The following is a 25194-nucleotide window of genomic DNA, read 5'->3' as shown; positions in this document are numbered from 1 at the left end:
AAGGGCAGACAGTGGGAAGCCCTAGATGTGGGCTTCTGGACAACAGGAAAAGAAGGCATCAAGCTTTACCTTTCAGTCTGCATCTGTCACTCTGTTGCTCTGCCACATGACGTCAAAAATGTACTAATTCTCTTAGAACCACAGTTTTCTCATCTGTCAATGGGCAATGGTTATGCCCCTCTCAAAGCATTGTCATGAAGAATAAAAGAAAATGAGTAAATGCTTGGCTCTCAGTAGGAGCTCAATAAATGTGAATTCCCTTATAGCACTAGTCACTCAGGTCCCAAAGTTTACTACTTGGAGGACAACTCCCTCTACTCCCCCTCTCCAAATGTAAATTGGTAGAGTCACTTCCGAAAATAGTATAGAGGTCCCCCCAAAATTAAAAATAGAACTATGACCTAGCAATTCCACTTTGGATATATAGCCACAGCTAATGAAAACATGATCTCAGAGAGGTATCTGTACTTCCATGTTCATTGCAGCATTATTCACAAGAGCCAAGATAGGGAAACAACCTAAGTGTCCATCAACTGGTGGGCAGATTGAAAAGATATGGTACACATATGTAACGGAATATTATTCAGCCGAGAAAAAGAAGGCAATCCTGCCACTTGCGACACCATGGATGAAACTCGAAGGCATTATGCTAAGTGAAGTAAGATAGAGATAAACACTAGATGATATCACTTATATGTGGAATCTAAAAGCCAAACTCATAGCAACAGAATTGAGTGGTGGTTGCCAAGAGCTGGAGACCGTGAAATGGGAAGATGTTGATCAAAGGGTACAAACTTCCAGTTACAAGATAAATAAGTTCTGAGGATCTAATGTCCAGCATAGTAATTATAGTTAATAATACTTATTATATACTTGAAACTTGCTAAAAGAGTAGATCTTAAATATTTTCACCACCGAAGAAATAATATTTATGTGACATGACAAGGATGTTTGCTAACACTATGATGGTAAATATTTTGCAAATATATCAGATCAACACACTGTATACCTTAAACTCACACAACGTTATATGTCAGTTATATCTCAATAGATCTGGGGGTGGGGTGCGGAAATCCAGCCCCTCAGTGGCTTCTAGGGGGGAAATGTGACACCGCTGCTTGGTGCTCAACTCTAGATAGACCTGCAGTTGGGTTCAATTCCTAGTTTCTCTCCATGATGGTTGTGTGGACCTGGGCAAAGACAAACTTCACTATCTTGTCCCATCCACGAAATGGAAATAATGATAAGAAGAGCCCTTCTTTCTTAGGATTGTGAGAAAATGCAAAATGTACCTAGCGTGCTGTTTGGCACATAACAAGTGTTGAATAAATGTTAACTAACCTAAGGCTGTCCCTCAACCCGTATCTTCTCTCCTAAGTACCATACACCCACCTCTGGGAGTGTGTCCCTACAACTGCATGTCCAACATGAATATCAGACAGAAAAGGAAAAATAATCAATAAATAACCCAGATTTCACAAGTCCCTTCCCCAAATGCCTGGAGATCTCTTATGCTGTCACCACCACCGCCCCCCTCACCCGCAGATAGTCCACTGGTTTGTTCCTCCCTACTTTCAGGTCTTGACTCAAGCATCACTTCAGTGACATGGGGAGAACCCATTTAAAACCTCCAATACCCTTCCCCGCAACATACATCACCACGCCACTTCTCCTTCCTGGCTTTATTTTCTGTCACACCTGTCAGTGGAGGACGCACCTCGTAATTGGACCACTTATGCGCTCATTGTCTGTCTCCTCCCAGTAGAGTGCAAGCTCCTGGAGGGCAGGGGTCTTTGCCGACTTGGTTCAATTGCTATGTCCCCCAGTGCGGGCAGCGGGTCCTGGGTTAAAAATTCGTTGAATGGATGAATGAGGGAGGGAGAGAGAGAGAGCAAGTAAACGAATGAACGAAGAGAAGCGTCTGGGCTTTATTATGAGACCAGAGAGGCTTCCCAGGGGAGGTAAAGGCGGGGGGTGGGGGGTCTCAGATGCCACTCAAGTCCCTCTCACCTGCCTTGCCTCGCGATCCTTTTCTTTCCAGGCGCCACGCAAGTTGCGCATCCCCCCTAAATCTGGGTGCCGCCTGCAGGCGCGCCCCCATTAGCAGCAAGCGCCCCATTCCACTCTTGGGACTGCAGCAGGGGGACTAGAAGGGGCAAGAATCCCGCCAGGCCACCTCGGGGTGGGGGGACACGGGTCCCCACTCTCGGGTCGCTCCTCCCCCCTCCTCTGCCCGGGGCTCGCGTCGGTTGGGGGTTGGGGCGGGGGCGGGGCGGGGGGCGCGGGGCCGGCGGCCGCCCGGGGTGGCGGCGGCGTCGGGGCTGCGGGCGCCTTGGCTGGGCCCGCATTGCCCCCTAGTGCCGCGCGGAGTCAGGGCGCCGGGCTCCCCCGCCTGATGTCACCGCCGAGCAGTCAGCCCAGAGGCGGCTGGGTGCGAGCAGACCCTCCTCGGCGCAGGCTGGGCCGGGCCGGGCGCCGCCGCCCCCGCCCCCGCCCCCGCCCCCGCCCGCGGGGCGCCCCCCGCCCGCGCCCCCGGCCGGCCCCCGCGCGCCTGACGCGCACCATTAAACTTGGAGCCGGCCGCGGCCCGTGCGTCGGCCGCCTCCCCTGACAGCCGGCGGGCGGCGGGCGGCGGGCGGCGGGCGGCTCGGTGCGCGCAGGAGCCGCGCCGCCGGGGAGATGCGTCCTGGCCGCGAGGGCGCCGCGGGGAAGCCGAGCGCGGGCCACGCCGAGGCGCGGGGCAGCTGAGCCGCGCGGCCGCAGCCCTTCCAGCCCGCTCGCCCGCGCTATGGAGCGCCGACTCTAAGATGAATCCCGACCTGGACGCCGGCCACAACACATCCGCACCTGCCCACTGGGGAGAGTTGAAGAATGCCAACTTCACTGGCCCCAACCAGACCGCGAGCAACTCCACACTGCCCCAGCTGGACATCACCAGGGCCATCTCCGTGGGCCTGGTGCTGGGCGCCTTCATCCTCTTCGCCATCGTGGGCAACATCGTCGTCATCCTGTCGGTGGCCTGCAACCGTCACCTGCGGACGCCCACCAACTACTTCATCGTCAACCTGGCCATCGCCGACCTGCTGCTGAGCTTCACCGTGCTGCCCTTCTCGGCGGCCCTGGAGGTGCTCGGCTACTGGGTGCTGGGACGGATCTTCTGTGACATCTGGGCCGCCGTGGACGTCCTGTGCTGCACGGCCTCCATCCTGAGCCTGTGCGCCATCTCCATCGACCGCTACATCGGGGTGCGCTACTCGCTGCAGTACCCCACGCTGGTCACCCGCAGGAAGGCCATCCTGGCGCTCCTCGGCGTCTGGGTCTTGTCTACGGTCATCTCCATCGGGCCTCTCCTTGGGTGGAAGGAGCCCGCGCCCAACGATGACAAGGAATGCGGGGTCACCGAGGAACCCTTCTACGCCCTCTTCTCTTCCCTGGGCTCCTTCTACATCCCGCTGGCGGTCATTCTGGTCATGTACTGTCGCGTGTACATCGTCGCCAAGAGGACCACCAAGAACCTGGAAGCCGGAGTCATGAAAGAGATGTCTAACTCCAAGGAGCTGACTCTGAGGATCCACTCCAAGAACTTCCACGAGGACACCCTCAGCAGTACCAAGGCCAAGGGCCACAACCCCAGGAGTTCCATAGCCGTCAAACTTTTTAAGTTCTCCAGGGAGAAGAAAGCAGCCAAGACCTTGGGCATTGTGGTCGGTATGTTCATCTTGTGCTGGCTACCCTTCTTCATTGCTCTACCGCTTGGTAAGTTGGGGACCGCTGGAGGGGAACCGGGTGTTTTCAGATCTTGGGCTCACCGATGAGCTTACCGTAAAGTTTTGTGGGTGTGGGTGTGGGTGTGTGTGGGTGTGGGTGTGGGTGTGTGTGGGGGGTTGTTTGTTATGCAGTCTGTGTGTGTTTGGAGATTGAAGAATACGGTTTGTTCTGCAAAGGCTTTGCAGATTGGGCAGCTGGCTAAGAACCGACTCAGGTGTTAGGGGAACACAGTAAGTAAGGTGCTAGTCACTCGAAATAGAACCACAGGAGGAAAATCTGGTACGTAGCATGACTCATTCAACAGCGTCAGTTTAATAATTAAAAAGGACACTGGACTTGAACATCACACCAGCGTTATCTCAGTAGTAATGATGTGCCGGCTAAGGCAGCGTCACTAATGCAGCATACAAAATAGTTTGTAGTTACCGCAGACGCGGCATTTGGGAAGCAGGCAGGCAGCTCGTGTACGCAGAGAGGCAGTTTTCATTCAGCATTTCCAGGGCTCTTGCAGAGACCCACGCTCCCCGTGAGCTTTGCAGAGGCTGCGTTCTCCCCTCCTCCCTTCACTGCCTGCTCTCACCTCAATGCACTTCCCTTCACTATGAGTTAATAAGAACATTTTAACACCCGCACTGCCCCAATCAGCCTTTGAGTTATCCAAAGCTTGAGATTTGAAAGAGAAGGAGGACAGCCAGAGGGCCACATGTTTTCAGTTTTTACCCAAAAATGTTCCTAACTCTGGTGACTCATGGAATACCCGGGTTTAAAGTACGGCGGCCCCTCACCTTAGGCTGCCAGACACCAAACCCTGCTGGGATGAAACGGAGTTCTTCCTCTCCTATACAAATATGTCCATCTTCTTTTGTTTAGTGGTCTTACTAAGTTATTCAAAAAGCTTCCTGATTTTTCCTAAGAAGACAAGGTCTGGTTAGGAGGTAAACCTACAGGAGGGCACCGTGACATGCTGTCCACAAGGCTTGGGAAACACTTGTCCCTTCTCTAAGGCACGGATCTGCTTTCGTTTCCTCTCCCATCCCTGGGGGACACTCCAGAAAATGAATGGAGGGAGGTGATCATTGCAAAGTCATGTGCCATGATATCAGAAGAGGTAACGGCTGCTACATGCCATGCACCATATATGCCTGTGATCACACCCGGGGCTCCATTAGCACTGAACATAACCAAATCCCTCAAATAACTAAAATTCTGGAGACACACTGCTTTCACGAGAAAAAGGGCAAATGGAAAGAAAGCAAACTGACATCACGAGTTTCCATTTTAAAAAGATAAAGGGGAAAAAAGGTGTTTAACCTACTCTCCATGTTGTCATTTCTAAGGCAGGCTTGCAAGTTAAGTTAATGCCTTTGGGAAATATTTTTAGTGTGTTACGTGGAAAGCATTTGAAGCTGTACCCCACCCCCAGGAGTGGTCACATCTCACTGCAGAGAAGCTTTCTTTTTTTTTTTTTCCAAAGTCTTGGGGTCCTCTTGCAGGCTTGTTGGGTTAAAGTGGGTAACAGTTCACACTGGTTTGGGCTATGTAAAGATCATGGTTGTACATGGAAGTGATTTGGTCATATACTAGCTATAGACCTTGGGCAAATGACTGATGGTCTGTGAGCCTCAGTTTCTCCATCTGCAAAATAGGGCTAATTATTGTTTGCTCCATGGGGTTTGCACTAATGCATGGAGAGGACTTAATGCAGTGTCTGGTGCACAGCAAAAGCTTAATGAAAGTTAGCGTTGTACTACAAACCAAATCCCAATCGCCCCTCAGCTATAATTGTGTTTCTCCTTCTCTACTCAGTTGCCAATCCCACACCGCTATTAAAGGCTCAGAAGAGAATTGAGTCTTTCTCCTTTCTTCCTTCTGCCTCTGCCCTCCAGCCTGCAGAGGCTATGACCAGAGCATCCTCAGGAAGGAGAAGGCCACAGCAGGATGCAGGGAATGGATCAAAGGTGCAAGCTTTCACTTTAGGGGGCAATGGAAACAGGTCCAAATAGGCGCAGAGGCTGCCTGCATGCTGAAAGGGAAAGAGCACTGCCCTGGGGGCCAAGCGCAATGGAGTCTTCCTGTGAGGTTTGCCATCAGTCAGCTCTGTTACCCTAGGTTTGTTGCTTAACCTCTCTGGACTTCAGATCTCACTTCCAGGGAACAAGAGAGTTGGACTTAATCAAGGGCTCTCAGATTTTAATAAAGATCAGAGTCATCTGTGGAACTTGATAAACATTCACCGTCTTAGACATAATCCACAGACAATCTGATTCAGTAAATCGGATGGGTCCCAGGAATCCTCATGTTTAACCAGCACACCAGGTGATTCTGAAGAAGTGGTCCACAAATCAAGGCTTTGAGAATCACTAGCCAGAGGACCTCTCAGCAACCTTCAGGCTCCAGCCTCCTGGACACCAAGGTTTTAAATGCTGCAAAGCTTAACCCTTCCCCAGGCACGTGGTGGTACAGGATGATGTGGTTTCTCTGTGGGTCCTGCTCTTCAAACTCAGTTTCTCTCTCAGTTTCTTCTCACCAATGCTAGCTCCTCCACTTTTCCTCCCTTTCTGTTCATGACTTTCTGAGACTTTTAACCCCCTGACGTCTCAGGTCCCTGGCCTCCGTGGCATGCTCTCAGAATTTGTTTCTCCTCTCCTTGCCATGAAACCTTTCTGAACACCCCTGACACTGCCTCCTGGAGATCTCTTGGTGTGCTATCCCTAAGCTACTCTACCCACCTCTTCTCCCTTGGCTTCCCAAGTCTTGACAGGTACAAAATATGGACTTCAGGCCTTGGGTTTGAGATGGACTCTGAAAGGTACTCAAGAGCTTCAAACAAAGAAGGTGCTTAATTAACGTGTTCTTAATAACTTAGGGAGAGTATCCCAGCAAAAGGGAGATATGGGTTTCTACTTCCCCTGAGTTCAAATAACACCCAAACAAAAGGAGCATGATGTAGAACAATAACTCTTTGGAATCTGAACAAGGTTGCAAATTCAAAATTTTCCATGAAATGCTTCTCACTCACAAGGAGAGAAAGCGGATCTAGGGGGAGCTGGTCATTGGCAAGCAGAGAAGTGCAGGTAGGAGTACCTTCCAATTAGTGACAGACTTCCAGGTGCCTGGATGGCATGAGATTTCCATAGCTGTGTTTGTCTTCTCTGTGGGAGAGAAGGGTTGGGATCCCTCCTGGGAAGGAGAGAAAATATCCGTGCCCTCTATGGGGTACTGGTCAGGGGGCCCCAATTGTTTTCCTTCCTCCCTTATTTTTATTTTTGGGAGCAGGGTTGGGTTGCATGCAGGGCTGGGCTTCTCATCTCCTGTGGTGCTCTCCCCACCTGTAACACCCTCCCTACCTCCTCCCCACCCTTCCCCTGTGGCCTTAGACCAAGTTGGGCCAGGGACCAACTCTCACTCAGGAGCAGGGATGGACTCCACCAAACAAGGACCTCTTTATGCGGCCCCTGGAACTGGGCCATGGAGGGACAGGAAATAATTGGAATATAATACAGCAGCATTTCTACTCAATGGGCCATGTGCAAGATGTCCAAGGAATCTTCAGCTGCCAGGCCTAAGAATGAAGTCCTAGCTCCCACCCACCTGGGGAAGACCTGGGCTGGTCAGGGTCTCAAGGAGCAGCTGGGCTACTGAGGGATGTACACTGCATTGTGGGGATAGATTGGCGGGTGGGGGGTGTGGGGGCAGGAAGTGCTGGGCAGCCAACTGGTAGCTGAGTTTAGTGCGTTGTTTAGAAAACACTGGAACCTTGCCTTGCTCCAAATCTTTCTTCCGTCTTTTAAAATGCTGAAAGGCACCAGGAAGCCATTATTGAACTAACTGCTTTCCCCTCCAAATAAATGAAGGTCAATTTCAAAGAAACAGTTGTGTTCTCATAGTGCTGGGACCAAATAGGAATCCCTCTCTCCGTTGATTTGTTTCTCTGCTCCTCTCATTCAAATCGAGGCTGATGAGGCTGACGAATCCCTGCCTCCCACAAGAGCACAAGGGAGGGCAAGGGTCTCAGAGATGACTCAGGACAGGGCCACTGCCACAAATATACACACTAACCCTTTGGCTCTGAGGTTTCAAAACACAGGAATTTGAGTTGCTCACAAAACAGTCGGTTTGAATGAGGGAGAAATTTTTAGACACAGGGAATCCTTCCTGGAAAAGGAAATCCTTCTGAAGGAAAATACATTTAAGCATTTATGAAATCATTAACAAAGACTTCCTAACACACCTACTAAGTGCTATGTGGCCTCCTCCTGCAGGATGTTTACAGACTCATGAGATCGTATTTTTATGAAGCATGTACTATGTGCCAGACATTCTTCTAGGCTCTCCACAGACATTATCTCATTAATCCTCACAGCTACCCTGACAGGAGAGAGTAATTGCTCCCTCTCTAACGATGAATATGCAGGAGCTCAGAGAGGTTAGTCTTCTTGTCCCAGGTCGCACAGTAAGTAAGTGATAGAGCCAAGGGTTGAATCCCAGTCTGTCAGGACAGGCACAGACCTATTCCACTGCAGCTGGGAGATGTCTGGCCTTCTTGGTCCCTAGTCCCAATCTGCTCCCATGGCAAATATGCTCCAAAACTCCAGAGCCACCGTATCGAAAGCTGGGTATTGCGCTTCTCTTACAAGACCCTGCCTTTCTTCCACTCTCTGCTCATCCCTGCAAAAAGACTCACCCAGAATATGTCAGCAAAGTCATCTACATTTAGCTCAGGGCTAGATTTGCTCCACACCTCCAGCACTGCATAGGATGTGGGTCTCCCAGTGCTTGGCCTTTCATCACCCCAGCCAGAGGAAACAGTGAGACCTTGCCCTTCATCTAAGAATCTAGATCTACATCTTTAATCATTCATTCATTCATTCATTCATTGAATAAGTATATATTTATTGGATGCCTACCTATTGGTCCAGGTGTTATGCTAGAGATACAATGGTGAGCAAAACATCTATGCTCCATGTCCTCATAGAATTTAGTTCTAGTGGGAAACAGATCATTGGAAAAACACATGCACACAATTAAACATGAACACAAATTGTAACAGGCAACCTGAAAGTAAAGGGGTGAGATGCTATTAGAAGTAAATAACAAGGGCAGCCTGGGTGGCTCAGCAGTTTAGTGCCACCTTCAGCCCAGGGCCTGATCCTGGAGACCCAGGATCGACTCCCACATCAGGCTCCCTGCATGGAGCCTGCTTCTCCCTCTGCCTGTGTCTCTGCCTCTCTCTGTGTCTCTCATGAATAAATAAATAAAATCTTTAAAAAAAAAGTAAATAACAAGAGTCAGCATATCACAGGGGTCCCTGAGTGACATGGTGTGGAGGGGCTAACTCAGTGAGTGAAGGCGGCAGGTAGAAGAAGAGGGTCCAAGCAGAAGGAAGGGCATGCCCAAGAGTCCTGAGGCAGAAGCTGGTGGGAAAGTAGCAAGCCTGGACAATATGGGGAGCCAGGGGCAAGTCAGGGCTGCAGGTGTGGGAAGAGGCCAGGCCAGGCAGGGATTTTAGGCCACTTCTAGGACTTAGGATTTTATCTTAAGCTACACTGGCCACGACTGAAGCATTTGAAACAGACAAGAGATACCATCTGAATTATATCTTGAGAAGATGAATCAGGCCTCACTATATGGAACACATGCCAAAGGCACGGCAATTAGATGTCCACCATCCCAGTGAGAGCTGATGGTAACTTAGACTCAGCTGGGGGCAATGAAGGTGGAGAGAAATGGACAGATACAAGGACTTGGAATTAGTTGGTTCTATGATTTAGGAGGGTTAGTGAGAACAAGAAATGTGTCTGGAATAACTCTGAAGTTTCTGAGCAATGCAGGTATCATTCGTTGAAATGCCAGCAAGACACAGCCAAGAGGATTCCTCCCGGGACCTTCCTCAGACCCTATTCATCAGGGTTCATAGGACAGCATGCTAGGAGTGACCTGCCAGACATTCTTCCGAGTAGATAAAATGTCCCAACTCAAAAGCTTGGAGCCGTAACCAATTACTGACCAGCTATTCATCAGAAACATCTAGCTCTTCCCAAAAGCATAGATTCTTGGGCTCCATCACAGACCAACTGTTTCAGAATTTCTCATGAGGGGGTGGAGAACTGCCATTTTTAACAAGTTCCCAGGTGATTCCAATGCAGCCAGAATAGCGCCAGTCCTCCCCATGCCTGGGAAACCCTGGAATGAACACCCCATGGGGAGCCAAGAGAACTTGCTTATGCTTCCCCCAGTGAGGCCAGAAGTACTTCCAATCCTGCCTAGTCCCTTGGGTTAGTCCACATGGAGAAAGGCAGAAGGTTGGCAGGAAGGAAGGTGAATTCTTTAAACTAGAGCTTCCCTGGAGAAGAGAAGAGCAGAAGAATAGAAGCAGCTCTTCAATGTACTGGGTACACTGCTCAACACTGAATGTGATGTATTGCTCATAATTCTCACAACCCCCCTCTGGAGAGCAAGTATCATCATCCTTGTGTTTAAAGGTGAGGGAACAAGAGCTCAGAGAGGTTTGGTAACTTGCCCAAGGCCACACAGCTAGTAAGTGGTCAAGTCTATCAGACTCCACATTTGACACTCAATAAGCATTTGTTATATTATTCTTGTCGTTACTGCAGTACTTTCTGAACATTTGTCTGGGGTCTGGTGCCGATGGATGTAACATTTTCACTGGCTCATGACAAAATGAGAAAAAAATTAGAAAAATTCTGTGTTTTTCCAAATGTATTCAATATAAATGACTGTCCTTTTATTCTAAAGATTATGTCCTTTCTATTTTGGGACGCTGAAATAGCATTTCTTTGATGGAATGATGGTAATAAGTAGTGATGATAGTCATGTGTGTACGTGTGTGTTAAATGTCCTACTTGGCAAAATAACAAGTTGGTAGCCCTATGCCTATCCACACCAAAAATGTATTGAAATTTTACTGTGAGTCTCATAAAGTCCTGGAATCGTAGAAGATACCATGGTAGTTAGATGCAATACATGTTTGTGGAAGAAAGCAAGACAAAAAAGGAGGGAAGGAGGGCAGAAGGGAGGGAGGGGATGGATAATGAGTTAGCCTCCCTTTTGTAGTGACATTCAAAGGACTGGGGCAGAAGGGCAGGAGGGGGAGGGACAATATGTGAAGGATACGACAGGATGGGGGGCCATTTGCGGAGGTACCGAATCCTGCTGGGGCAAAACAGGCCACAGAAATGCCAACGGGTGTGTGTGTAGCTGCAGTGCCATCACAGATGGGCCCGTTCGGATCTCTAATGCAGGAAATGCCTTTACCTGAGTGTGTGCGTGGCTCATAAAAATAACTGATGGCCGCTGGGCCACACTGGGAAATTGCTTTCTCCGATATCTGCAAGATGTTTCCGCAGTCACTGTGCTCCCAGACCACATCTGATAATAATAATACTAATAGATCCCATTTATTAGGTCTTGCTATGTTCTGCACCCATTGTGCTACACAGGGCTGAGGGGTGCTTCTCTGCGTTCTCTCATGAACTCCTCTCTCCAAAGGTTTACGAAGCAGGCACTGTTACTGTCCTCATTTTACAAATAAGGAAACTGAAGCTCAGAGAGGTTGAGTGATTTGCCTCAGGCCACTCAGCTGATTAGGGATAGAACCTAGATTCACATATAGGCAATCAGATAATACTAAAGGGTCATCACTGGGGGTACCCAAAGTGTGGAGCTCTGAGCTTCAATTTATGAAACCCCAAAAAAGGAGTTGGGGGAAACCAGAGTTTATTCAGAGAGGAGGAAAGGAAGGGCAAGTGACTGCCTATCATTTGGCAACTGAGAGGCATCATGTCCCGGTGAGAACATAAATATAAAAATGATTAGGTCTTTCCTCTAGCAAGATAACTCAAAATTTACCTTTTATTATGGATACTTAGACATTTTGCAACCTTATGATTGGTAATTTCACATACTTTTTTAAGGATTTTTATAAAATTTGAGGGCACCTAGGTGGCTCCCTGGTTAAGTGTCTGACTCTTGATTTTGGCTCAGGTCATGATCTTGGGGTCATGAGATCAAGCACTACATCAAGCTCCACGCTCAACATGGAATCTGCTTATCCCTCTCCCTATGCTCCTCCCACTGCTCTCTCCCTCTCTCTCTTGCTCGTTCTCACTCTCTCTCAAATAAATAAAATTTTTATTAAAAGATTTTTATCAAATTTGGGAAAATACAGAACTTGGAAGACTTTTGCACAATTTAGTTTAGTTTCTGTCTAGATATATTTCAGACCATGATTCACCTCTGCTACCCACATACATGTGGTTGTAGCACCATAGGACTTATCATATCATGACTCAGCCTCCTACCCCTCTTGATGCTACGACCTCTTGATGCTACGAGTCCAGGTGAGTCAGCATCATGAACAAGAGAGTATTTCGAGAAGCTATCTTTCCACCTTACAAGTTAGTGACTAGTGATGACCAAGCTATATAGAATGAAAAGTCTGCAAATTATAAATATATATATATATATATATATGTATATAGTAGAACTCAAATGAAATACATCTCAACTCTTAATAGCTCCCAAAAAATGCTTGTGGCCCCTATCCTAACGCCGATGTGAGGGGAAATATGACAGAAGTCAAAGTGGAAACAGACAGTGGCCCTAATCAATTGCACCTAATAGATCTTACTTTCGAAAACTTTACAAAATCATACAACTATGAGGAAAATTCCTGAGGGTCCCTCCCAAGACCTTGGAGTTCTCATAAAGAGAGGAACCCTGGGGTGCCTGAGTGGCTTAGTTGGATAAGCGACCAACTCTTGATTTTGACTCAGGTCATCATCTCAGTGTCGGGGGATAGAGCCCCACATGGGGCTCTGTGCTCAGCAGAGAGTCTGCCTCTCTCTCTTTCTCTTTTTTTTCTCTCCTTTTCTCTCTGCCCCCCCAAATAAATAAATAAATCTTTAAAAGAGAGAGAGAAAAGAACACCAAGGCTAGGCAGATGCCCTTCATTCACACCCCAGCACTGCAGGGATGCTCTCCCTAGCAACCTGGTAACTAACTGATCACTTACCTCTCTCCTCTACAAACTGTGACTGTCTTGTCGTGTAAGCAGTGACTTCATCTTTCCTCTCTGCCTAACATGAGTGTTCACAAAAGCTAAGCAAATGAGTAAATGAGCAGCAGTGTGGGTTTAGCAGAAGAATTAGGAGTGTACTATAACTCAGAATTAGTTGTAGTTTCCCAAATACACCTTGCATCTTCTTTCCCAGTGCATTTGCTCAGATTGTTTCCTCTTTACTAGAAATGCTCTACCTGTACTCTCTGAATATCCCAATCCTGCCTATGTGTAAAACCCCGGTTCTGTGGACACCTCTCTCATGGAAGTTTCCTTGGTTCCCATGCCTTTCCTGGCAGTGACCCCCCCCCTCCGGGTTTCTGATGCTGGCTACATCTGTCTATGGGGACCAGGACGATGTGCACATTGTTGGCAGTGCTATCAGCTCAGACCTCTGGAGGACAGGGTCCAGGTTTGACTCATCTCATCCTCCATGCCTAAAGACATGTACCTAGTAGATTCTTGGTAAAAATATCAATTGCAGCTATGACTCATATAGTGCATTCCAGACTTTATCTACCACTTTCCCATCAGATAGGTATTAGGGTCTTACCCGTTTTATAAATAAAGAAATGGGCTTAGAGGCATTAAATGACTTATCTCATTCCCAGAAATGATCACAAGCACATTGAAAGGAGACTATCATGAATGCTTCTAGTAAAACCAATGCCAATATGGGCCTGGTCATAGGGCCAATGAAGAAAGATGGGATATGTAAAGACCTGAGGGGACACAGGCATGAGCTTGCAAATTGGACAGCATCTTCATTCTTTATTAGAAGGTTATTATTCCACCCACCTTAGAGGGAGACTTTGTCCGGTACCAATTGACCCCATTTCCACTCACCTTACTGGCCCCTGTCAAGTGCCTCTCACCTCTTGGAAGGATATGGCCAAACATGGTCCCCAAAGAAGAAGGGGAGGAGACAATTCTGGTGACTTTATGGCAGGGCCAGATTAAGACCTTTAGTGAGGCCCAAGGTAATGAGAAGTGAATGCTGCTCCCACCTCCAACTATAATTTTAAATTAAAATACATACATGCACACACATGCATGCCCAAAATAAATGTTAGGTCCACAACATTCTGATTAATTCATGAAAACTATTTGATTTCTTTAATATCAAACTACTTCCCAAAAATGTGGACATGTCACAGGTTTGCTAATGCACTAAAGATCACTGGGTCTGATTGTTGGGTAATACAGTATTGCTTTATAATGAAGTGACCAGATGTCCCAGCCTCCATTATTATGTTACCAACACATGATCATGATCATGACGATGATAACCCCCTCTTATTCTCAGAGTGAATTTATCACTCAAAATTTGAGTGCTAAACATACCTCCCTACCTGAAACCCTAGAGTAAGAGCATTTACAGAGAAGCATATAACAGTGCCTCAGGTCACTGAGCACCTGAAGTGGGGAGAAAAGAGAATCTGGTACCCACAGCCTCAACCATCTGAAGAATGACGAATCATGAGAATGAAGTGAAGAGCAATTTCAAGGGGAAAGATGCAACTTCATTTGTCTATTTTTTGTGGGAAAGAGGAGTTACTAAAAATGTTGATTTGAAATTTTTAGATATTCATTTAGCTGACTTACCCTGGTTACACAAGTGATGTAGGTGGGGTCTGAAACCATGGCTGGCTGGCCTTAGATACTTAGTAAATGAAGGAATGGATCCATCTCACCCAAGAGAAGTGGTGTGATCTAAAGGACACATGTCTCCAGAATGCAGAATAAAGACAAGGAGGTAGGGCGAAATGATACGATCTGGGGAGCAGAAGGGAGAATAAGCTGTGTCTAAAGGACTCCAAAGGCTGGAATATGTGTGGGCCATCTTCACTCCATCCATCACCCCCATGGATGGCATGACGGAGCATGGCATGACAGCATGAGTCAGCCCAGGATATAGTCCTCACTGGCAGGCCTGTGTTCCTAGGACTCTGTCAAGATTACATCTAACCACACCCACCACCAGCAGCACATCTGAGCCCCGTTTGAACACTCAAGCATCCCTCTGGTGTGAGCACACAAACTGTGTGCATCAAAGAGCAGTTCAGGCCAAAAAGTTCAGAACAGAATGTTCTAGCACACACAAGGGACCATTCCTCACAGAGCCCCATTTAACTTTTTCCAGGGGTATCTGCTCACAGCATCTTGCTCCCCTAAAGCTGGGATGCATTTGGGGCTCTGGCTTCACGATTTTTGAAGTTCTTCTTTAAGATAGAGTTTCTTGCCAGGCTGACGTGCACTGCTCAGAGGCTGAGCTCAGCACCCTGGCTGTGCCCCAGAAGAAGGTTAAAATGGGACCAAGGGCAAGCCGGGCTTACTGTCATTCGCCGGCACGGGCCCCAGGGCTCACACCACCAGCACAGCCGGGCAGAGGTCCAGGGAGGCAGCTGGTGGGGGGAAGGAAGGTCCACCAACTGGAACAACAACAACCAAATTACATCTCCAATTTATATATTCAGGCCATAAATCGCCCCCTGGCATCAAAAGAATGTGGTAGGGCCCCTCTCCCTGCTTGCAGGTATACCCTCACAGCATCCCTTTGTGACTTCTTGTCTCCAACCCTTCAGAAGGTATCTTAACACAAGGGCTCCTGGGCCTTCTTGCTCCCTGGGCCCCTTCAGCAATCTGGTGAAGCCCCTTCTCACCAACAATACATAAAATAAGAGACAGGATTGCAAAGAAAACCAATTATGTTGAAATAGTTATTCTGATGTTGAAAAAAAACCAAATTTATGATTGAGTAAAGAATGTTCTTCTTTATTAACATATTAAATAAACAAGATCTAGCAGCAAGTCAAATAAATAACTACTATAATTTTGAAGTAGTGACAAGTGCAAATATTTCAAGATATCTGCAACAAATGTAATGTGATATCATAAATCTGATTTCTATTGGTGACAAATCCTGCTAGTAATTCTGCTATGGTTTGCTGCCCACATTCCTACTGAAGGAAATGCTAACTTTCAGCCAAAAGGTTAGTTTAAAAAAATTTTTAAGTGATTTTCCCATCCAAGTTCACAGACCCCACCCCGCAGCCCCAGAATAAGAGCCCTGCCACACAACATTGTAAAGATGTACTTCAGGATGTGAAGTTCTCTAATACATTTTTCTTTCAGATGGTGCAGTCTTAGGACACAGGGAACTTGGACTATGTCATCATGCTTTGTAACTATTTTTCATAATAGTTGTAGCAACTTTTTATCATCTAACTTTTTTATTTAAAAATAATGCATAAATTTTTAAATCGGAAAGAAGAAAAAAAAAAGCAATGAATAAAATTCTTCTGCCCTCAGGAGACCCAGGTCTGCCTATATTGTGCACCCTAAGTCTTTTTCCCAGAAGCAACACTATTATCCCAGATTGTGTATGCTTCCAGAAATATTCTATTTATTTGTAAGCATACATATACATAACTGTATGTCCATATACTTGAATGTATATGTGTATGGAATCTGTTTCTACCCTGTTTACCTTTACTAATGGTATCATTTTGTAAAAGCTATCAGATAATGAAGGTTATGTTTTACACTCAACAAGGTGTCTTGGACACAATTCTATGTCAATGTATAGTCACTGCTTTCTTTTTCATGACTATATAGAAATTCATTTTATGGAGCATCCTATTGTACTTACCAGTTTCCCCATTGATTGACATTTAGGTTGTTTTTGCCCTTTTACTGCTACAAACACTATTGCAATGAATATTTTTGCATACATGTCTGTGTGCACATATGCAGCATAAATTTCTAGGAATGAATCACTGGTGCAAGGAATGTTCAGTATTTTAGGTTTAGCCTGATTATGTTCGATTTTATGTAAATAAGAAATTTAAAATATAGTAAAATAAGGGTATCATTAAAATAAATAAGTTAGGGGCCACTGGGTGGCTCAGTCGGTTAAGTGTTTACTCTCTTCATTTCAGCTGAGGTCATGATCTCTGGGTGGTGAGATCAAGCCCCTCGGCTCCACCCTCAGTGAGAAGTCGGCTTCTCTCCTTCTCTCTCTCCTTCTGTCCCTCACCCCACTCACACTCTCTTTCTCTCTCTTTCTAAAATAAACAAATAATTTTTTAAAAAAATAGCCGTAATAGGTTAGATCTATGTCTACCAATCTGTTATTTAGGAGGGTGGCTCAGGATACTTAGTTTAAAAAAGTAACTCATAGAGTAACATGTAATACCATTTTTCAAAGCCATTAATTCAATCACCGGCAGGGTTAGAATGAAGGGAAAAAGAGTTGATTATTAACTTTTTTATATACTTCTGTATGATTTCACATGTTACCATGAGCACATATTCTGCTTGTGATTAAGAAATGTGATAGAATATAAATTGAGTTTCGATAGAGTTATGATGGGGCTCTTCATTTTTTATGATTTTAAAAAATAATACCAATGGCCAAAAAGAAAAAATTGCACTTTGTGATTTTTAATATAATTTCACTTAGCTTACATTTTATATATTTTTCTTGATAAACATATACATATATGTGTGTATATATGTATATATGCTGTTATGTGATCACCAGCTCTAGAACACTTAAAAATTACTTTGTCCCCTCTCTGTTGGATACAGCCCTGCCCACTGCCCCAGTTGTCAAGTTGTTTGTTGATTTTTGGTTTTGTATATGTTTTCCAAAATGGGAAGAATATTGTCACTTTTGGTAGCAAAAAATAATTTGCTACAGTGAGATATAAAAAAGAAAGGAAAAGTCACCTATAATCCTCTATATAATCATGTTTTAATATTTTTTCCTATGGAACTTTCCAGAATTTTCTATATGAGTGTGTGTGTGTGTAAACAAATTCCATCACCTAGTGCTTTTATCACTAAGCATCAAGCATCTGACTTCTTTCCATTTTAATAAATCTGAATCTTTTCATTTTCTTATTTATTTTTCACATTTTTAATGCTGCATCGCTTTCCATAATGGAAGGTGCCCTAATGTATTTAACCAATCCACTTATGACAACCCATTTAGGTAAGGAGGTGAGATACACGAGGTATCACATTCACGAAGTGTAGAATGAGAAGTATGTCCCTCTCACTTCACTGGCCCCCAGCCATCTGCTTCCTCTCCCTGGAGGCAGTTGTTGTCAATTTTCTGCATAGACACTCAGGGATATTCTATGCATATAAAAATATAATTATATGTTCTTTTTAATGGAAATCACATACTAAAAAACACTTTTTGGCACTTCAGTTTTTTTTTCACTACATGATTACCTTGGAGATCTTCCCACTTCAGTATAAATACAGCAACGTCCTATTTTAATAGCTACATAGTATTCCATGGTGCTTTTTTTTTTCTAGTAGGCCTCTATGGAAGGATATTTAAGTTGTTTCAAAATTTTTGTTATCACAAGCAACACTATAGTAAGTATTCTTGTACTCAATTCATTATTTTCTACATCATCTATAAGACAAAAATCCTGGAAGTGGACTATTCTGAGTAAATTTTTACATTTTTATAAATATTGCCAAATCATCCTCCATAGGGATTGTACCAATTTGCATTTCCATAACTGATATTTGAGAGTGTCCACACATTCGCCAAGCATTCTGATCTTTGCCACCTTGACAGGGGAAATGAGTCTAAGCATCTTTTTGTATGTTTAGAATAATCCATCCTCTCTTGATGTACCTTTATTTTGAGTTTTCAGCTGTGACAAATATTCTTCTATACCCATTTTTCCTTTAGGATCTTTTTGTACCTGCCTTTTAGGTTTTCCTTGGGATAAAGTCCACTTTGAATGGCTAGATCAAAAGGTAGATTGAGGTGAAAGGCATCAGACATACATCATCACCATACACCTTCCTGTAGGAAGGGATAGCAATTTCCACTCCCACTAAGTGTGTTTCAGCATAGCTGAGGAAACTACTTTTTATACTGATATTGCCACTGGAGAAATTTCAGGCATCTGCATGACAAGTCAGCTTCTCCTCAGAGGGGATAAGATGGCTTGAAAGGTTCAAATCCTTCCAACTAATTTGGTGTCAGCTTCCCAAATTCAGGGCTAGCAAGCTGCCCTCTTGGAATGCAACACCCCATCCATCAGGGGAGCCAGAGCAGGCAGCGGCTTTGGAATGTGTGTTATTTTACCCAGGATGTAAGAACAAAAAGCAGTCACCCACGGTGTGTAAACGGATTTGATCTTTTGCAAGGCTGCCAGGCCCACCATTGTCCGCATCAGTGGTTCAAGGCTCCAGGGCTCCTGATGTAAATCTATAACAATATAAAACAAAATGCTGCCCCCCCCCACCCTCCAGGAAAACACTTGAGTTTGAGGCATTTGGAGGATGAGTTAACAAGAAAGGATTCCTCTGGGCATCCAAACTTGCCCCACCCCACCATGGGGGCCTGTTGCAGATCCAGGGAATGCAGTGGACGGTCTATATTTAGATGAGAGCATAGGTAAATGCACCACATTTTACTTGCAAAATTCAAATTGGCTCTGGAAGATGCCAGCCTCATGAACTAAAAATTGAATTGAGCACTGCTCAAGAAGCAAGGAGATGGCCTGTTGAGCACATTCTGCTGTGAAAGGAGGCTTTTCTAGAGGCAGTCAATGGGTCCTGGTCAGCCAGGGGTGAAATTTAATACTGACCTTGAACTGCTGATCTGGAAGGAGAAGCAGGGTTATTTTCAGACTGTACTAAATCTAGAGGTGTTGGAACCAGCATCTAGGACAGGGCAGGGACAAGACGAACTTTGACCCACTGCCACAGGACCAGAGATGAAGAAGAAGCTAAGCCAGGTGCCTGCGACCAGCCAGTGATTCTCAGAACCTGACCAGGAAAACCTCTCCTGCCACCTGTCTTCTGCCACTGCCATCTCAGCCAGTGGAAGGAGCTGGCACCTTCCCTTCTCTGGGACAGCCTCACAGCCCTTGGTGACTCCTGTTTGAGTGGCCACTTACAGTACTAGAAAGAACAGGGACATCGGAATCAGACAAATCCAGGTCTGGAGTGCTGGTTCTGCAGCTCGTCTAAGTCTCAATTAATTTATCTGTAAAATGTGACCCAAATCATCTGCTCATAGGATTGTAAGTGAGGAATAAATAAGGAAGGATGAAAATGACTCAGCTGGGCACCAAACACTAGTAAATATTTCATAAATATCAGCTACTAATATATGTGAAGGCTCTAACACACTATCCACTTTGGAGGAGATATTAAGTTCCTGTCGATATTGTCATGATTATGACTTCTGCAAAGGAGCTATGCCTTTTGGGGAAACAAAAATATGATTGATTCCTTCACACAAGAAGGCTGGGGGATCCCTCTGTTAAGAAAAAGGAAAAGAATAAAAAAAAAAAGAAAACTAGGTAAACAGCGTGCCAAGTGTGATGATCACATGCTCAGAAAACATCAGAAGATATTTACATTTCTACTTGTGTTTCACTCTTTTTAAAATTATTTTGATATTTAATTATGAGATATCTCAGTCATTCCAAAAAAGTACAAAAAATAATTTGAGAGAGACACCCATGACTCCTCCACCCAGATTTAACAAATGTTAACATGTTGCTGAATTAGCTGTTTTTTCTTTTAAGAAATAAAATGTTACAAATACATCTAAAAGCCCCTACTGGGCTTCCAGTTCACCTCTCTCCTTCTCGGAAGCAACCACCAGGATATATGTATGCGATTAAATAGACTCTCCTCCCTACAATTTCTTAAATGTATACTCTTAGAAGCAAGAAGAATAACCAAGACTGAGGCTGTGGATTTCAGTCCCGAGTTCAGATTCTGTTCCTGCTCCTTTACTAGCTGTGTGGCCGTTGGCAAATTGCTTGACCTCTCTGTTCCTCCTTTCCACTCTAAACTGAGACAAATAACACATCCTCCATTGGGTCCTTGTGAGGATGAAATAAGATTACTCATGTAAAGCAACTGTTCTTTACCAAGGATGACCGCCCCTAACCCCTAATAGGACATTTGGCAAGGTCAAGAGGCATTTTTGCTTGTCACAACTAGAGTGTGCTACTGGCATCTAGTGGGAGAGGCCAGGGATACAGCTAAACATCGGACACTGCAAAGGACAGAAAACTATCTGGCCCAGGATGTCAATAGTGCCAAAGTAGACAAATCTTAATGTAAAGCATGCTGTCATATTTTATAAAGGCTCAAAAAACATTTGTCTAATAAACATAGCAAATCATTTTTTTATTTCACTATCATTCTCACATCTACTTTTATTTCATTTCACTGGTATCTAGTAAGATGTCCCTTCTTGATAAAAAGAATGATAGAAGGCAAGCACTGTTGTTTCTCCATATCTGAGAGTATCTTCTCCTGTTAAGCCAGTGATAATGTAAATTTTCAGGCTAATAGATCAATTACAAATTGTTACTTAGAGCCTAGACCCTCCCTGCTCTCTGTGAAGAACAAATTGTATCAGCACATTCTGCTACAAAATTGGTTCATTTAAACCACAAATACCCCTTCCACCTTAGCAGGCCCAAAGACTGGTATGGCAAAAAATAAATAAGGCTGTCATAACTAAGTGAACATTTTTGGCCCCTGTTTGCAAGAACGGGCTCCCAGTGGCTCAAAAAAGCACAGAAGCAGAGTAAAAACATGGGGAAGAGCTCTGCTTCTCTCCTTCATCCCAGGCTCTGAAGGACTCAGAATATTATGCCCATGGCCATCTCCAGGGTTGGAGCGACCATCTATGTTGGTTAGAGACCATGCCCTATGAGTGACCTTATCCAATGAGTTTCCAAGTGTGCTGCAGGGTCAAGCAGCACCAGCACTGCCCAGGAACTTGAAAGAGATGACACTCTTGGCTCCTGCCCCAGACCTACTGAATCAGAGACTGAGGTTGCACCCCGGGGTTGGTGAGGTGTCTCCTGAGCCCTGCAGGTGAGTCAGGTGTGCACTCAAGTTTAAGAACCACCAGCCTAATAAGACATGATCCTCCTCTTTCCTGCGGGTACATTTCCTGTTGCCCATGGCCCTCCCACTGTAGCCACACTGCTCATCAGTTTAGAAGTGGAGGAGGTGCTACTTGCTGGCACTTTCTTTGGACTGGATGCTTGATATACAGCCTGTAACTTTCACAACAGGAATATGAGGAAGACACCTGTATCTCTTTTTCCAGATGAGAAAATCACAGCTGAGAGACTTAAACAGCTTGCCCAGGTTCATATCTACAGAAAAGAGCTGGAACTGGCCTCTGAGTGTGTGTCAGCCTGAGGCCAATCCCATGCTCTTAATGATGCCAGCATACTGCCGGTTGATGACAAAGAGAGACAACACAAACACATCAGCTCCACCAGGGCAAACCTGGAGCCCAGTCAGGTTTGTTTTTAGTGCCCCTCAATCACTTGTCCTGGGTTTTACCTCCCATAGGTAATTCCCTCCCCTCCCAGTCCCAAGTACTTAATTCAACCCCCAGTGTCCTGATACTGACCCCTAGAGGCCAAGTATCTTCCACCCTCTCTGAGCTTTTCCCTGATGTCCTAGGACTTCAAATCCCCATTTTCCTTCTTGCTAGCTGTGCACCTTTGACACTGACTCAGCCTCTTTGTGCTCTGTTTCTCATCTATAGATCAGTTATAATAATGCACGCATATCAAGGTTTTAAGAGGATTAAATGGGGGATAATAAATGCGGAAGTATCTAGCCCAGTGCCTGATACATAGTAGAAACTAACTCTTGGTTTTTCCCCATCCTGCTCTACACACCAACAACTATCAAAACTACTCACTCCCAGGATTTATTTTCTTGAGTCTCATTTATTGGCCAATTAGCTAATATTATGAGCTAATCTTCAGTAAGATGTTAATTCATAATAATGGTGTTTATTTCCACAACACCATTGGCATTTCAACCAGGGGCCCTTAGTCCTCAAAATTATGCCATTTGGGAGTGATTTAAGGTAAAAATATTAGGGAATATGGGAGGCCAATGGGATAGCCTTTCTCTATCCTTCATATCATTCCAATACAACTCCAGTGTACAAGGAATCCCAGAGAAATAGGAAATTAGATTAAAAAGGGAAATATGCCTTCAAGGTTGCACCTGGCTTTGAAGAAAAAAAACAAATCAACCACAGGCATCTGCATATCAGGAGGGGGAGGGGAACCATGCAAAAAAGTAGTGAAATCAAAGACTAATGGGTCATTTGCCAACATTTAATACAATTGCTTGGGATCTGCGTAGTTGAATGTAATAAAGCTTCATTAAAAAGTAGTTATAACAGCTAATAAGACCTTAATTAAATTAGCTTTAACTGGGCAAGCTGCTTGTGAGGTCCTAATTAGGTTATTTGCTTCTATTGGCCTAGTCTGCAAACAAAAGAAGATTCTGTTAAATTTTCAATGATGCCTAGAAAGCCAGATCTCTGGCCTCGTGCAGGAAAGGCCAAGAGGCTCTAAAATCTGGGGGCAGCCAGTCTCCAACTATCTCAGTTCCTCCAAAAATCATGGTGTGCAGCCACAGCGGAATCCCTTAATAGGTCCCACTGCTTTTAGGAGAATTTTAAAGATGGAAAGGGTGTTTGAACACAGAAATTCCAACAATTTCATTTTGCAGAAGAGGAAACTGGGAAGTGATTTGTTCAAGGTCTCCCGGCAAGGAGCTATGTCTTGTGCCCCTCAGCCTTCTTCCACTGTGGTCTGGAATAGACACAGAACTCAGGCTGCTGGTACAGAGCTTCACTGCAGAAGGGAGAAGGCAACAAAAAGTGCTGGATTCTCAGAGGCTCCTATCATTGAAGCTGTGGTGTGTGTGTGTGTGTGTGTGTGTGTGTGTGTGTGTGTTTCAATCCCAGGTAAATTGCTGACCTGCTTACAGTATGGGTAGAGCTGTCTGTGCATTGCAGCCACAAAGAATCTCTCTAAAACGCAGACCCAATCACGCCAGGATCCTGCTGACCTAGCCGCGAGGTAACTTCTCAATTCCTTGCACACGGCAGAAAAGTCTCTTCACAACTGGGCTTCAGCCTACCTCCTTTCTCAAGACTGAGCTTTGTGCTCAACAAATCAGAATCCCAGCTCTGCCCCTCACAAGCTGTGTAACCTTGGGCAAATTACTTAGTCTCCCTTAGTTCCCACTCTCTGCCTATAAAAAAATGAGAATGACAACATTTTATTTATCTCATCAGGAGAATAGGAGAACTCAATGACACTACCGCAGATAAACCACACGTGACCCATACTATTAACCCCTCCGACTAACAGGAGCAGTCTCTTCCCTGAACATGTCCAGCTTATCGTTATCTTATGCCTTTTCACATGCTATTCCCTCTGCCTGCAACAGCCTTCTCCTTCTTCTCTTTGTCATAAATTCTTCCAATTCAAATGTCTGGCTCAAATGTCACTTCCCCTTTGCAGACTTCCACAACTCCCCAGGCAGAAGCTACTCCTCTCCTGGGCTTTCTCTGCTCTCACTCCTCCCTACCCCCTATGAGCACCTAATCATGCTGGGATGGAATGGATTTTTGATATCTAGCTCCCCTCAAGAGACTTCAACTCACCAAGCACGGGCCTGGCACACAGTGAGAACGCAGTAAGTGAATGAAATCTTCTCACAGGAACTGTGAGGAGGAAGACTGGTTCCAGTGGCACTTCTATTCCTGTCCCCAAAGCTGAAATAAAAACAGATTCTGTGTAGAAACACACACACACACACACACACACACACACACACACACACCAAGATATTAACAGTAGTTGCCTCGGTCATTTTTATGTTCTTCTCATGCTTCTCTACAGTGAATATGTATTCCTCTTGTAATAAGAAACAAAACAATAAAACCAGTTCTTTAAACCAAGTGAGCTTAAGGAGATATACAAAGTGCCAATTTCCCAAATAGTCCCTGAAAAAGTTGAGAGTTACCTGAATGTCAATGTGGTGCAGTTCTAATTTAAGGCATCATAGTCTCCAAATCTATTCTCTGTAATGTCTGTGACAGGAGCTAGTTTGGAGCTGTGAGATACAGACCAAGAGGCATATCACTCTCCCAGTAAATTAAGGCAACTATTTTGGGAACTATACAGACAGGAAAGATTAAGGACTCTGCAGACCAACACAGTAGCCACTAGCCACATGGGGCGAATCAAATTTAAATTTGTTAAAATTAAATAAAATTAAAAATTCAGTTCCCCAGTCAGACTAGTCACATTTCAAAAATTCAGTAGTTGCATGTGCCTGGTGGCTGCCACATGAGACAGCGAAGATTTGGAACATCTTCATCGTTACAGAAAGTTCTACCAACAGCACTAAGTTAGTATGTTTCTCAGCTTATTCCACACATGGTTGATGTCTCAAGTTAATCAACACATCCATTTGTCCCATGAATATATTCTTTCTTGTTTAAA

At 45.0% G+C, this 25194-nt stretch overlaps 1 protein-coding gene across 1 annotated transcript in view; it reads left to right on the top strand.

Annotated features, from left to right (window-relative positions):
* The first annotated feature begins 2785 nt into the window (after positions 1-2785).
* ADRA1B (adrenoceptor alpha 1B) overlaps positions 2786-25194 on the top strand; it is a 48441-nt gene continuing 26032 nt past the window's right edge. The window contains 1 exon segment of the mRNA NM_001197035.2: positions 2786-3756. Coding sequence (NP_001183964.2) covers positions 2808-3756 — 949 coding nt within the window. The 5' untranslated portion in view covers positions 2786-2807.

This window comes from Canis lupus, chromosome 4, assembly GCF_011100685.1.
Source record: "Canis lupus familiaris isolate Mischka breed German Shepherd chromosome 4, alternate assembly UU_Cfam_GSD_1.0, whole genome shotgun sequence".
NCBI classification, from domain to species: domain Eukaryota; kingdom Metazoa; phylum Chordata; class Mammalia; order Carnivora; family Canidae; genus Canis; species Canis lupus.
Note: the sequence above shows the minus strand (reverse complement) of the source record. Positions and strands in the feature narration are given on the sequence as shown.